A 15,303-nucleotide genomic window follows, 5' to 3' on the forward strand; every position below is an offset into this window, starting at 1 on the left:
ATTGGAATATTAAAATGTGTACTAGATCTATGCATTCGCTTAACCAGGATTTTTTCTCTGGGAGAAGGGGGAAGGAGCGGGATAAAAGAAATGTTTTTAAATCTAACAAAGGAGGTATTGTCTTGTTTAAAAAATTATTTTAATGTTTTTTCTTGTTTCTTGTTTATTTTTTTTTGTGTTATTTACGTTGTTTAGTTATTGACATTGTTTACTTGTTTATGTTCTTGTACTTGTTTTTATTCTTTTGTTTATGTGAGACCATACACTAATCACACAACTTTTGTTTTCCAGAACCGAGTTAAGTATGAATTGGTGGCTCCTGCAGACTCCAACTACTTTTCTATCAACAGAGACACAGGTGTCATAAGTGTCAACAAGTCACTTCGATCTGATCCATACAACAATGCCTTCTACACTGTAAGTTCGATATTAAATACAATTTTCTGTTTGCCTGCATTTGTGTGTGTTTGCATGCTTGTGCACACATCAGTTGAGTTAAGCTTTTGACTTCAAATTTGTATTTTCTATTTATATTCTGAGTCTACTCATCATCTACTATTGTATGCTGTATGCACAACTTTTGTCTTTCAATATTGTGGTGGCCAGAAATCTTCCTATTAAAATCAAAAGGCTCTACATTCATATATAAATTAGTTGACTACAGAATTTATTCCCTCTTAGCAGAAGGTGGGCCTGGCGTTATTAAGAAAACAGTGTTTGGACATAGTACTTGTCTAGTAATATTCTCTTAACTTATAAAATAAAAGGTTTTTATTCTGTTCCCCCAAACTAGAAACTGTAACTGTTTCACTTGTATAATAACAATGAAAATTAGTGATGGTTATATCATCTGAATAAATAAAAAAAAAAAAGCTTTGAGAACTAATACAATCATTTTGTGGAATTTTTTTTGTATATAGTTTATATCCACTCACTCTGTCTTTCTGCAAAAAGTGTGTACACGTTTTTTCTCTCACATCCATTCTTGGATCAAGTTGAAACTTCGCACAATTTTTTATTGGTATAAAGAAATGAATCAATAAAAAAAAAGTAAAGGAACAGTCAATTAATTACTTGTAAAAAGGAAAAGTATTCCTTCAGCATTTACAGATATGTAAATTTACTCAGTTTAGTCCCCTTAAATAATTGTTTATGCTATTTCTTCGATCAAGTTGATACTTTAAATAAGTATTTGTTGTACCAAAGAAAACATAAATAAATAAAAAATACTTAATTAGTCAATTAATTATTGATAATTAATCTTTTAGTTTGATATCAAATAAGGGAAATAACTTGTATATTATTGATAGATATAGTTCTAAGGGGAGAGTTATTCCCCTTTAGATAAACTTTGTTGTTTTTTTTTTTTAGGATTTTTTTATATTTTGCTTGTTTAATGAAATAATCTTTCTTTATGTTTGATTATACAAACTATTGTTGATCTAATTCCATTTTGTCACTTGTATTTTTCAGTTGGAACTCTATGCTTTTGATGAACAAAACCCAGCTCTAAAGGGAAAAGCTTATGCTGTTATCTTTGTGGATCACAATCCTAATGCCCCAGCGTTTACTCTACCAAGCTATTCTGCTACCATTCCAGATTACTTCAGTTTAGGAGGCAGCGTACTTGGTGTTACTGCCACAGACGCAGACAATGTAAGTAGACATCTGAAACATCGAAGGAGATTCATTCTTATAACAAAAAATATTTGTGAGGTTGTACTTCTATTTAAATGTTGACCTGCAACTTATTATTCACACAAAGAAGGGGTGGGGAGATGCTAGATTTATAATTTAACATCACCAGCGTTATTTAAGATAAAGTTTTCAGAAGTGTTGCTATTTTTCTAGAACTTATCAGGAATTAGTGTGAGGTATCTTTTCTTATTTAATACAGACGTTACTTCAGTAAAGAAGATGATTACGTCCTATGCATCATGCTTTCAGTCATGCATTTTAACCTATGACCTAAATTCTGCTAAGTCACTGGTTTTCCTGGCTAGCTCAGGCAACCTATTCCATGCTCTAATAGTACTAGGGAAGAAGGAGCACTTGTACAAATTTGTCCTAGCATATGGAACTAGGAATGTGCCTTTATTTTTGTATCTTTCTGAGTATTTTATTAGAATTTGTATTTGAAGATTATGATTCAGTAATATTATTTATTAGGACTTTTAAAGGATCCACTTGAATGTATGTGCAATTTGTCATGTCTTAGAATTATTTAATTATGTAGTCAGTCAGAAAGCTTATTTAAGTTCCAGAGTGAAAAGCCTAAATTATTTAGGAAAGATGCTTATTGATATGCATATGCCTCCCTTTATTTAGGATACTGTCAAGTACTACATGCTCACGGGGGATGCAAATGGTGCAGCTGCTCATCAATTCTTTGACATCAGTCCAAATGAAGGAATAGTTCGTGTCATTCAGAATCTTGCATTAGCTCCACAAGATCTATACACAGTAAGTTTTTCTGGACGCATTTTAATCTCTTGATATTCCTCGTGATTTTTTTGCATTTATTCATAGAACTTCATAGTCGTATTTAAATGAAGATTGATAAGAAAAATCATTTTATTTCACATTTTTATACATTCTACTCTATTGTTGAGCCATTCTTTGATGAACAAGTAAGTGACTTATAAACAGAAAATCTCCTTTATTTATGTTGACATAGTTCATAGTTGCTTTACAAGCCAGATTAAATTATCTGATTTTTACATATGCATATTTCAGTGACCCAAAAATTCTTTTTAAAAAATGTAGATAATATGTTCAGCAAGTAAACCTCAAGCTTTACCACACACATAAATAATCGCATCCACATAACCTTTTATCATTGACAGCCACAATATTTTACCTAAATAATTTAAAGGCGCTATATCATTGTAATACATTTTTCTCCATTTCAGTTCCTTGTCACTGCTTTTGATTCTGCTACTCCTACAAAAACAGCCACAGCGTCAGTTACTATAACCATAACTAGAGATAGGTTTGCTCCAACTTGTCCATCAGGACGAAACAGTACATCTGTGGATGAAACTGCGATGGTCAACAGCCCAAATCCATTATTTAATTTTGTAGCCACTGATCAAGATGGGAATGTAAGTAAAGACAAATTACAGACACAGATACGAATAATTGAAGGATAGGATTCAATTAATATGGGCTAAAATACAAACCATGATTAAGATGAATGAAACATAAAATTGTATTCACCTAGGTGCCCGCACTAGTCTATGAGGCAAGTGGTAATGGATTAGGCAGAGTCTTCTTCTTTATCAATTCAACAACTGGAGGAGTCTATGTGAATATCCCCTTAACTTCAACCAGTGTTAACAGATTCGAGGTACATTATTTTTCTTTTGTTATCATATAGTTTGTATGTCTTAGATCTGTTTCATTTTATTATCTTATGAAAACGTGTTCTTTTTCAAGTGTGTCCAGATTAAGCAGTTTTCTATTAAACTAAAATGTTTAGTCCTTCTTCCCACCTTAATCCTCTGCATTTTAAAGACATATGTCCTTATGGAAAATCTTCTTCACCTTCACTTATCCCTTAGTCTGTTAGATCATTGGAGCACCACACAGGATTTGTCAACTGTCTTTCTCCATTCCTCTTTGTGTTTTGCCTTGGATAGAATTTCATTCACTGACAAGCCTGTTCATTCCTTGATGTTGTCTTCCTCTTCATCTTCTTCCTGGTACTGTTCCCTGAAGAAAGGTTTTTGTGAGCCCTGAAGACCTTGTGATGTGGCCATAGAGTTAAAAGTTTATATTTTTTGACAGTGGTTAGCAGGTCCTCATGAGGTCCAATATCTATAGTAATCCTGTTTCTAATTTCTTCATTTGTGATGTGGTCTTTGTAAGTGACACCTAGGATCTTTCCGTAGCAGGAATAATAAAGGTTATTATTATTATGTATTCAGAGCTTGTTTAAATATTATTGCGCGTGTCTTCTGCCTGAAGAACAACTCTATATGTTCTATATTTTTGTACTTCATTGAATTTCTGCTATTAGAAATCATGTTTATGTAGTTCATGTCCTTGTGGTGTATGTCTTACCTTGCAGCTGGAAGTAGCTGTCTATGACCCCAGGAATCCAGCAAAGAAAGGGTTTTGCAATGCTACAATCACAGTCAACAGAGACTTAAACCCACCAGTCTTTGAGAGAAATATAGTTACCTTCAATCTGAATGTCTGGGAGTATGAAAACTTTGGCTATGAAGTGTTGGACCTCAACGCCACTGATGCAGATGTAAATGTAAGTGGCAAAAGTGCTGTCTTATATTGTTGTCTTATATTGTTGTCTTATATTGTTGTCTTATCTTTTGTAGTTTTGATTTTTTTTCTGCTCTTCTAGTCCATAGAAACAAATATTGGTTTTATTCCCTCACTATTCTATGTTTATTTATTTACTTCTTAGTTTATTTTATTAGCGTTTTTTGTTTCTTAAATTTTTGTTGTTAGCTTTGATTTTGACATGATTTTTTTTTATTCTAAGGACTTTGTGCGCTATTACCTTGATGGTGATAGTGTGACTAATGCCTTCTTTGAAGTGGATGACGTCACTGGTAAACTGACTCTCCGACAGCCTCTACATGGAAATTCAAGAAATACTTATCAGGTTAGAAAATCTTTCTCAGATTAATTTGAAACTTTGTACAAGTATTCTTTTTCAAAACATAAATCAATAAAAAATTAACCAATTAGTAAATTAAATATTGGTAATCAATTAAATTTTGTTTGATATCAAAAAAGAAAAATAAATCTTACAGTATTGAGAGTTATGGTTGTGAATATGTTATATATAGATAGATTTTGGATGATATGAAATGGTCAAAACACTTAAAGCTGTTTTATTCAAGCCAAACTGAAGTTTATTTAGACTTGCCAATTGTTATATTTGCCTCCTTCACAGTTTAATGTTGTTGCTAATGATGGACGGCTCAGAAATGCTACAGCTTCAGTCACTGTGAATGTAATCAGAGACAAGATCCCATACTTTGTGAACTTGGTGACTGTAGTGAATCTTCTAGAGACTCAAGCTGTTGGCTCTAGTGTACTCAATGTCACAGCTCAAGATGATGATCGAAGGGTACATACATACATGAATTTTATCTGATTAACCCTTAAATTTGAATATTTCTTTGAGTTGAGCAAAACGTATATAGTTAAATATCTTATTCTTTCTGTCAACTTTCTTTTAATTTATCTGGCATAACAGCCACTCTCTCAAATCCTGATCCTCCATGTCAGAATTATAGTATTTCTACATTTTAAAATGGTGCTTCATCATTTGCTAGTTATAGTCATGAGGGATGTTATTTATGTTTGAACAGGGTGTGATTCAATATTTGTCAACTGGTAGAGGATTGGCAGAGAGCTTCTTCCAGATCAACACTTCCACTGGAAGCATTACATTGCTAAGAAATCTGTCCACTGACATTAGTGGGTTTTACGATGTAAGTAAATAATTCAAACTTTTTTTCTCTAGTGTTTCCTTTGTTGTTTTCATCGTACATACTTAGCTATACTTAGTTTCCTCTACTTAAGAAGGTTTTCTTTCTCTGTAGCTTGAGATCTACGCTTATGATTCAGTGCTGCCATCTGTAAGGAGCAATGCCGGAGTGATCAGATTTAACATCATACGCAACCAGTACCCTCCTGTGTTCCAGTTCTTGCCATACAACTTCTCCATTGATGTAGATACTAATGGTAACACATTGGGCCTGTTGGTCGGACGTGTCAATGCAACTGATCGTGATGGTGTAAGTTATTTTTGTATTATACATGTGCATATTTAAGAATTTGTTGTTTTTTTGTTAACTGTAAATGTGAATGCATAAAAATGAGCACAAATGATAAAATGTACTTCAAATGTAAAATCTTTTTTTTTTAAATAATTTAAGATTTAAAAAAAAATAAAAAAATCTATCATCTAGAGATAAAATAATTGTGTAAATAGATATACTCTTTAAATGCAAGAAGACAGAATTTTTTTAAATTACAATTTTGATTTGTATCTCATGGTTTTGACCTTTTTTATATTACCTCATTAAGTTTACTTAATCTATTTAATCATGTTTTTCTTTCAGGACATCCCCTATTACACTCTGATAAGTAATCAAGATAACTCTGGCAACTACTTCTTCTTGGACAGAAACACAGGCAACATTTACTTAATCAACTCACTGGCTAATCTTCCAGCTACACAAACTCTGTTCAGGGTTGGTCACTCTAGATTCATTTGTCTTCTCTATCTTACAATCTAAGTAAACCAATTTAGAAACACTAGATCACTTTATGAAATTGTATTCAACCACTGGTGTTGTATTCTATTAATAATTTTATTGTTTCATTTATGCTTCAGTTCTATGTGACGGCCACCGACAGGCTCATTCTCCCACAGACAGCACAGGAATTAGTCACAGTCAACCTGGTTAGAGACCAGTTTTCTCCAACATTTGGATCTACCAATATTTTTAATGTAACAGTAGATGAGCACAGACCTGTTGGTTTTTCACTGCTTACTCTGGTGGCTACAGATAGCAATTTACAGGTAACCCAATGTCTAGAGCTAATCTCTGAACACTATTTTAAATTAAAAATCAAAAACTGATACTAATGTAAATAGTTTTTAGAGTTTGTGGATTAAGAAAGAGTATTTTATGAAACTATGAAAATTAATTTGTGCCTAATTGTTTGTATTAATTAAGTATAAATTGATGAGCTAAAAGGATCTTGTAAAGAAACTGTGCTTCCACCTTTTTGAAATAAGACATGTGTTTTTAGGTTGAGTGTGTATGTCATTAAATGTTTTTTGGGGTTTGATTGTTTTAATTATGGTAGCTCTCTTTGTGAATGTTTTTTTATTCCTAATTACTCAAGATAATTTGTTTAAAGTTATAGCTAGAGGTTCTATGTATTTTCACCTTGCAGCCAATCATTTCTATTTCATAAAAAATTATATCCAATGCTTGCCATTACTTCACAGGGGCGCATAACTTATCTGGTGACCGGCATTGATCCTGCTGACAGTTTCTTCACAGTTGGAGCTACAAATGGAGTTCTTTCAATCAAAAGAGATCTCAGATTGGATATTATACCCAGAAGAGATTATACTGTAAGGAATTATCTTTTTCTAATAGTATTTTAAGCACTCTTTTTAAATGAAATTCATATCATTTGCTACTTGTAATTTTGTTGTTGTTTTTTCAGTTGACTCTTGTAGCCTACGACAGCACATTCCCCAACAACAGAGCCTCTGCCACTGTGTATATCACTGTCACTAGAAATGTCAACAGCCCTCAGTTTACAACATCACCTATATATGTTACTGTCTCAGAAACTAAATCAACACAAGATATCGTTGTCAGTGTCAATGCCACAGATAATGATAATGTAAGAACAAGTATTTTGTCACTTTTTGTTTATTGTTCATAAAGAAATGTATACTATTGTGATGCTGCGTATTTCCCATAGCTCCCTTAAAAAAAAAGTAATGTCATTGCTATATGTAAAATAAATGTAACTATTCAGTATGTCATGAATTTGTTAATAATTGTGGGCTTTTTTTTTTGTAAGTGCAACTGACTTATTCTTTGTTTTAGAGGATCATCCAGATTGAAAGAGAATAGGCCTACTGATGTTTTAAGGGGCTATCCAGACTGAAAATGAATCCAAACTGAAAAGATTTTCTTTATGGGGCTATCCAAACTGAAAGAAAAAACTGATTTTTTATGGAGCTATCCAAACTGAAAAGGAAGAACCGATATTTAAGGGACTATCCAAACTGAAAATAAATACTAATTTTTCAAGGGCTATCTACACTGAAAGTGCAAACTAATTTTTTAGGAAGCTATCTAGACTGAAACTGATATTTTTAATTTACTACCAAAAGGAACATTTCCTTCTTTTTGTTTTTAATCTTTCCAATTTGTGTTTCAATGGCTAACAAGTTTCTCATATAATTCTTCATACAAAACTTTCAGATCTTAATTTCTAGCTATAACTTGCACATTGCTTCATATTATATAAGTAAGCAACTAATAGACATAACAAATCTTATCTTATTATTTATTCTTATCAGGACACAATCAGCTATCTTCTTGTCAGTGACAAAAATGGAGGTGATGGACTGTCTTTCTTCTACATTGAACCCAACACTGGCAGGATTTACCTGAGACGACCACTCACTGAGAGTACTAACAATGCTTACACTGTAAGTGTCATATCATCAAGGATTATCTTGTTATTGCCTATTCTTTATTTTACCTAACAGAATTTCATTAAAAAAAAAAGATTTTGCTTATTTTTGTCTTGATCTTGTCATTAATTGCCAATAAGGAATTAAAATGATAGTGGTTAAAAAGGGATAAATTTTTTTTGGGGGGGGCTTTGTCGTTCAGGCACAAAATATTAAAAATGATTAGAATGTAATTCTTTTACAACTCCTTAACAACTTTTCCTCAATTCCTTTAGTCTGTTGAACCTTTGGGGCACCAAACAACATCTGTTGACCATCTTTCTACATTCTTTGTCTTTTGTCTTGTATAGAAATTTTTTCAATAACAGGCCTGTCCATTCTTTGATGTTGTCTTCCCATTGCTTTCTCTGTCTGCCACTTCTTCTTTTTCCTGGTACTGTTCCTTGAAAGAAGATCTTTGCGAGGCCTTGGGACCTTGTGATATGGCCATAGACTTTAAGCTTACTTTTTTTTTTTTTTTTTTTGGAACAGCAGTAACAACTTATCCAGTCTTCAATAGGTTATGCTTGCCTTGGGTGTGGCAAAATATGTAGGTCACAGCTGGGGCTGCATAGCCACAGGAAATACTACATTCCTCACTAATCTTCGGACTCGAAGACAAGCCTTATTATTTCATTAGGTTGCAATGTTCAATAGACAATACTATCTTTATAGCTGAATTTTAAAAATCTGCTTTAGTATATTGATGCACCTAGATGAATGACTGGTTTTGGTTTTGAGGCATAATCTCCTGTGACTATACATGCTAAAATATTATTTTTGGAAAACACAAAAAGAACATCTTCAATAAAAATCTTTATCAAAACCTGAATACAATGTCTGTAGTATTTTATAATGTAACCAAATAAATTCTCATTTTTTTTATCCTATTCAGCTTGTTGTAAGAGCAACAGATTCAGGCAACCCACAAAAGTCAAATGATACTGATGTTATTGTGACCATTAAACGAGCGGAACGACCTGTCTTCATTATTAATCAAGAAACCATCTCTATTCCAGAGACCCAAGCCATTGGGAGCTCTATTTACAACTTTGTGGCAACTAAGCCTGGAGCTACTGTAAATATGATATGCTAATAAACATTAACATACAGTATTTTCAAACACATTTTAGTGCTCTCTAATTGAATACAATTTAACCAGTCTCCGTACGTAATCTCCACAGATCGGCTATGAAGTTGTTGGTAATGGCATTGCACCTTATCTCTTCGACATCTCGAGCAATGGCACTGTCATTGTTAAAAATAGCCTCAGAGGTTTCAAGGACATGTCATACACAGTAAGAAATGGAATCTTTGCTTTGTTAATTAGTTAGACTAATTCTGATAAAATAAAAAATGTTGATAAAGAGTTCATACTGTAGTAAAACTAAATTGAAAAGTAGAATATAGTTTTAAGTGTTATGTTTAGCAAGAGTGATTCTTTAAAGAATCAGTAAATGATTATTGGATTCAGTGGTATCCAGTTTCCTATAATATTTACTCTGCCTAATAGTTAGATTTCAAAAGGTTTCCTCAACATTGACTTTTTAAAAAATTCTGTTTTAAAATACTTTTTTAACAATTGTATTGGTTTTCAGGTGTTCATGTTGATTATTGTTTTCTTTATTCTATTTCTCCAGCTTGCTATCAATGCGTTTGATACCGCTGCCCCACAGTTTAAGACTCCAGCATTGCTGACCATTAATGTAAAAAGGAACGTGAACACACCAGTTTTTACAACCACCAACTACTATGCTAATGTCTCACAGAATACTGTCCCTTACACAAAACTTGTTGATGTTCAGGCCAATGACACTTTAGATGGGGTAATGGTTTTATATCCATTTAACCTTATGTTAATAAGTGGAACTTGCATCACATATTTCATGAAGTTGTCTGTAAAATGATGAAAAAAAAATTAATTAATATAGATTTTACTCTTTTTTTATATATATTAAAGAAATTGACATTTAAATTTTAAAAAGAAAAACACTTTTAAAATTTATTTTTTTTCATTTTAAATTCATTCATCTGCTAATGGGAATTTTTAATTTAATGCTTAAAAATAAAAGCATCTATAATTAGTTGAAGTAAAAGAAATATTGATGACAACTAGAGAAAAAATTAAATCTCCTGAAGTAATAATAAAAGTAACATTTTTGTCTTGTCGCTCCAGGACACCATCACCTACAGATTGACTGGACCACAAATTTGTTTGAACAGCTTCCGGGTAATCGCCACAACGGGAGAGTTTTTGTTGGTTGTTCCACCAAGTACTTTGCCTAATGGAACTCTAGATGTAAGTCTAAATGTCTCATTCAGCGTGTTAGAAATATTCCAAATTTACTTGATGCAATTATAATTATTTTATTCTAAGATGTGTGTGCAATAATATTGTGTGATGAGTGATAATAGTATAGCAAATGATATCAATAGTAATATTTTCACCTTTTATTACATGTAAGGACATATCCTTAATCCTTTTTAAAGTCAAAATCATCAGTTCATATTATGTAATGTTTTAGCTTGGAAACTAATACAACTATAGTTATCTTTTACAATGAGGAATATAAGAATGGAGCATAAGAGAGGAACATTGAAAAAGAGGAACTTTAGAAAAATGATTGATTATTGAAATTATAATGAAACAGTATTAAAGATATGTAATCGTGATTTAAATGTATACATCTAAATTTAAATTATACAAGTCACTAAATAGACCATATTATTTGTGTTTACTTACAGTGTATAGTAGAAGCTACAGACAATGGATATCCAGTTCCAAAAAACACCACCACGACAGTTCATGTCTCCATATCCAGTGAAGGCTCACCAATTTTCCAGCCAACGTTAAACATCACAGTTACTGACACTACCAATCCAAACTCCAGTCTGGGTCAAGTGACAGCCACAAAGCCTAAAGTCACAGTGAGTTTAAGCAACTTCACATCCAAAATGCATTTTTTGACATTTGAACCCTACCAGACTTCACTCCCTAAACCTTAACTGTCCCCTATACCTGAGTTCTCAAGGGCCACATCCCTCTTTTTTGTGCTATTAATCTAGCTCTAGAGCTAATAAAGTTCAATATTGTTCATATCAATCAAACTTTCACCTTTCTATTCAGTTGTACTTAAAAAACTTATTCTTAATATAAGTCTTCATTTATTAAAGTCAAATCATAAAAAAAATTAACTTAAGGCTTGTGAAAGTCTAGACTTACCATTAAGGTTCTTGTTCATAATCATAATGAATAAAGTCTATGAATACACATGGAAGTAGACAGTTGGAATGGCTATATGTGTGGTTGATTATTTTTTAGATTCTGACACATTTTTTTTTCATGTAATAGACAAGTACAGAAAAATAGGTTTAGTTGCATAGTGCCATTTTAGGAATTATCAAAAATCAGTACCATAGTTGGTAACTTTAAAGAGAAAACTTTTTATTTTCTATTGAACTGTTTATGAAAGTCAACTATTTTATCCTTAAACTGTTTGTTTTGAATATAGCATCAGAAGACTGTAATAAGGAACTTCTACTCTGATTAGCTATATTTCAAGACAAATAGTAGAAGCTTCAACTCCTAATGGAACATTCGTATACTGTCCCTTGGCTCAGGTGAATTGTTCTTTATACTTCCAGGGGCAGATTCAGTACACACTTGAAGGGGTCTACCCATCGCAGTCTTTCTTTGCAGTGAATTCAACGACAGGTGTGATCACCGTCACAAATGATTTGAGAAACGACCCACTTAAACTTACACAGTATATAGTAAGTCATGTATCTATTGTTGCCATCTGTATTGATGTAATTCTTCTTCTTCGTTCTCATCTGTATTGATGTAGTTAATTATATAGACTTACCATCCTACTGTAATTAAACTTTTAATCTACATGATATACAGCCTTATGTACATTTTTTTCCAACTATGAACTCTAGTTTATAGATTATTTCTTTCTACCTTAAATTTTGTCTGATTTACTATCTCTGAACTTTTATTATTTCCGAGCTTAGAATCTGTGATGTAAACTCTAGTGTATATATTGTCCCCTACTACAGTGGTGTATTTAATTAGACTTTTATCCTTCTTACTGTAAACATTTGATCTTAATGATATACTAGCAAGGTACCATTTCTTTCTATTTTTACAGCTTAGGATCTGTGCCGTGGACACTGGTTTCCCTCTCATAAAGACATGCACTGATCAATATGTTAATGTTAACCGCAACCAGTTTAGTCCAGTGTTCTATCCACCCACGGATAAAGTGTTCATTCCAGTAGACACCAGCATCACATCGTGGTCACGTCCACTGAATGTAACTGATGCTGACAGCGTAAGTTGTATTCTTATTGTCTGCAGTATAAAAGTTTTTGCGATTACTGTTCTTTTTTTATATATATATTCAGCTGCTAGCAAGAAGATTCTAAAGCAATATTTCTTTGTTTTGAATTTTGTTTTTTATATTTATTTTTAAAAATAATTAAATCAAAGTACTTTCTTTTTTTTTTTTTTAATTCCCTTGTAAAGTTGCTAATTATATTTGTTACTTGTGCCAGTCTAAAGTGACATGCTCCATCATCGGAAATGCCAAAGCTCAAGAGTATTTCAAGGTAGACCCCAACACCTGTGTTGTCACTTTAAGAAAGTCCTTGGTAGATGATCCAGATAAAACCACATTGTACTCCGTAAGTCTTCCTTTTGCTACTACTTGAAATTTCAATTGTTAAAATTCTGGCAGGCGTACTGAAGTGCAGTGTTACTGATGTTAATAGACATGATTTAACTTATGTCAAGTAGCAAGACCATTAGGTTCTAAAATTTCTTACTAGTTTAAGTTCTTAATAGGTATTGGTCTCTAAAAAAAAATTCTCTTTCTCTTATTTTTAGAAAAGAATTATTTAGAAAAGTTGTTGCATGCTTCTCTATTTATGTAGATCTACATATTTATTTACTAGTTTATATACTATAAAAAATATATTTAAAAATTTACTTAATTGTATTTACTATCTCCCACTGTAGATCACAGTACAAGCCACAGATAATGGATCTCCTGCTCAGAAATCAACTGCTCTCCTGGAGGTGCAAGTCAACAGAGATCTCAACAATCCAGACATTATCAATTTACCACAGACTACCACTATCAATGAAAACATACCACCTGGAACTTTCATTTTCAGAGGACAACCTAGAGATAATGATACAAATGTAATAGTCTGTCTTGTTTATTTTATAGTGGGAATTTACAGAATCAGTGGGACTGTTGTAATAAGTATATTGAAACCTACAGACTATCGCCTTGAGCGCCTTGACCCTACATTTAACAGCGCTCTGTAAATAAATTAGTATTATTATTAATATAGTGGGAACTTACAGGAACATGGGAATCCAATGAGACATGATATATAATTATTTTTTTTTTTTACCATCATTTTAAATTCTCATTCTCAATCATTTATTTATTTTTGACAGAGTCAAGTTGTCTGTGAGTTGGCACCAAGTTCAACCATTGTGTTCTTCCAGATCAACTCTTCAACTTGTGAATTGTTTCTTCGTAATTCTATAATGTTTGACAATCAAACCGTTTACCAGGTAAGGGCCTAGTACTCTCCTAATAAGTATATTAAAACATACATGACTTATTAAGAATAGTTTTAGAACCACTGGTTGTACTTAATTTTTGTTTTTATTTTCATTGTCTAGGTGCCCATTCAGGTCTACGACATTAACTGGCCTAATAATAAAGTTACTGAATACCTAACAATTAACGTGAACCGTAATTTGAATGCACCAGTTTTCTCTGGACCTTCCAATACTACCATTGCTAACAACTTCCCGCCAGGGGATACGGTTCTTATGTTGACTGCCACTGATGCTGATGGGGTAAGAGCTTCAACCATCTTAGTGTCATTTTTAATTTGGATGTAAAGTCTGAAATCAGCGTACCAACAGGAAGCAACATTTCATTTGAATAATACATGCACACATTAACGTAAATCAAACGCTCCTTCAGAAAGAAATTTTTCATATTGCAAATCAATTTATATGTGTTAATGGCTTTTAATTGACTTCACAGGATCGCCTGACCTTCAGTAAAGTCAATCCCAATGACAATGCCACTAGTAGTTTTATTGTCGACAGCACCACTGGCAATATCATCTTGGTCAAGCCATTGTCTGGACCATCGGTTTACACTGTAAGTTGTGTAGATGTCAAATTAGCTAACTTTCTGCTCCTGACCCTTCTAGTAGCAGTTAGAAAAATTGTCAACTATCTATTTTGCCTAGTCTGATTAACATTTAAAAAAAAAAAAATCTACTTTACAGTTTCAGAAAAGAATTGCAATGTTTAAAGATGAAATTTTTAATTCATATTGATAAAAATGTTATCTTGAAAATAAAATTTAGCATAAGTGATACTTTTGTAATGTTATAGAATTCCAGTAGTAGTGAATAGATTTTCTCTTTAGGAACAGAACTCTTGAGTAGTGTTGAATTGTTATGCACTGTTATGCACTGAATGCTTTCTTCTTTATAGTTTGATGTTAGAGTCACAGACAATCGTAATCCAGCCAAGAATGCCACCAAGACAGTAACAATCTATGTCTCTAATGTCTCCTTCCCTCCAACTTGGGTCAACGCGCCATACAATGCTACAGTCAACATTAATGCTGTTATCAACAGTGAAGTAATAGCAAACGTCAGAGCAGTCAAGCAGAGTCCAGTGGTAAAATAGATATTTTTATGTCTTTATAATTGCCTTTTCAGCATATATGTGTGATAATTGGCTTTTTCATTTATCCTTTCTGCACTAAAAATGGTAACACTTTAATAGCTGTACATTGTATTGCCATAAGTTAGACTGTTGTTAAACACAATCTGCTAAATTATCTGTTAGAAGACCTCTATTTTCTGTTTGAAATATATGAAAATATAAAGAAAAACGTTTAAAAACGTTTAACTTTTCTTAGTTTGATGTTAAAATGTCTTTTAATCTGGAGAAGAAAAAAAAATTTTAAACTACTTATTGACTTAAAACCTATAAATTACTAGAA

At 32.4% G+C, this 15,303-nt stretch overlaps 1 protein-coding gene across 3 annotated transcripts in view; it reads left to right on the top strand.

Moving 5' to 3' along the window:
- Nucleotides 1–15,303, top strand: part of LOC106074824 (uncharacterized) — a 137,892-nt gene that overhangs the window by 103,305 nt on the left and 19,284 nt on the right. For all 3 annotated transcript variants that reach the window (XM_056018904.1, XM_056018905.1, XM_056018906.1), the window contains 28 exons: nt 292–417; nt 1,474–1,656; nt 2,329–2,463; nt 2,913–3,104; nt 3,224–3,349; nt 4,073–4,264; nt 4,505–4,627; nt 4,922–5,098; nt 5,343–5,465; nt 5,577–5,771; nt 6,099–6,230; nt 6,374–6,562; nt 6,998–7,126; nt 7,222–7,404; nt 8,093–8,224; nt 9,144–9,326; nt 9,433–9,546; nt 9,889–10,074; nt 10,425–10,547; nt 10,994–11,176; nt 11,894–12,022; nt 12,403–12,585; nt 12,809–12,937; nt 13,272–13,457; nt 13,722–13,841; nt 13,953–14,132; nt 14,326–14,445; nt 14,787–14,975. In XM_056018904.1, coding sequence (XP_055874879.1) covers nt 292–417; nt 1,474–1,656; nt 2,329–2,463; nt 2,913–3,104; nt 3,224–3,349; nt 4,073–4,264; nt 4,505–4,627; nt 4,922–5,098; nt 5,343–5,465; nt 5,577–5,771; nt 6,099–6,230; nt 6,374–6,562; nt 6,998–7,126; nt 7,222–7,404; nt 8,093–8,224; nt 9,144–9,326; nt 9,433–9,546; nt 9,889–10,074; nt 10,425–10,547; nt 10,994–11,176; nt 11,894–12,022; nt 12,403–12,585; nt 12,809–12,937; nt 13,272–13,457; nt 13,722–13,841; nt 13,953–14,132; nt 14,326–14,445; nt 14,787–14,975 — 4,362 coding nt within the window. The remainder of the gene's footprint in view (nt 1–291; nt 418–1,473; nt 1,657–2,328; nt 2,464–2,912; nt 3,105–3,223; nt 3,350–4,072; nt 4,265–4,504; nt 4,628–4,921; nt 5,099–5,342; nt 5,466–5,576; nt 5,772–6,098; nt 6,231–6,373; nt 6,563–6,997; nt 7,127–7,221; nt 7,405–8,092; nt 8,225–9,143; nt 9,327–9,432; nt 9,547–9,888; nt 10,075–10,424; nt 10,548–10,993; nt 11,177–11,893; nt 12,023–12,402; nt 12,586–12,808; nt 12,938–13,271; nt 13,458–13,721; nt 13,842–13,952; nt 14,133–14,325; nt 14,446–14,786; nt 14,976–15,303) is intronic.

This window comes from Biomphalaria glabrata, chromosome 2, assembly GCF_947242115.1.
Source record: "Biomphalaria glabrata chromosome 2, xgBioGlab47.1, whole genome shotgun sequence".
Classification (NCBI taxonomy): domain Eukaryota; kingdom Metazoa; phylum Mollusca; class Gastropoda; family Planorbidae; genus Biomphalaria; species Biomphalaria glabrata.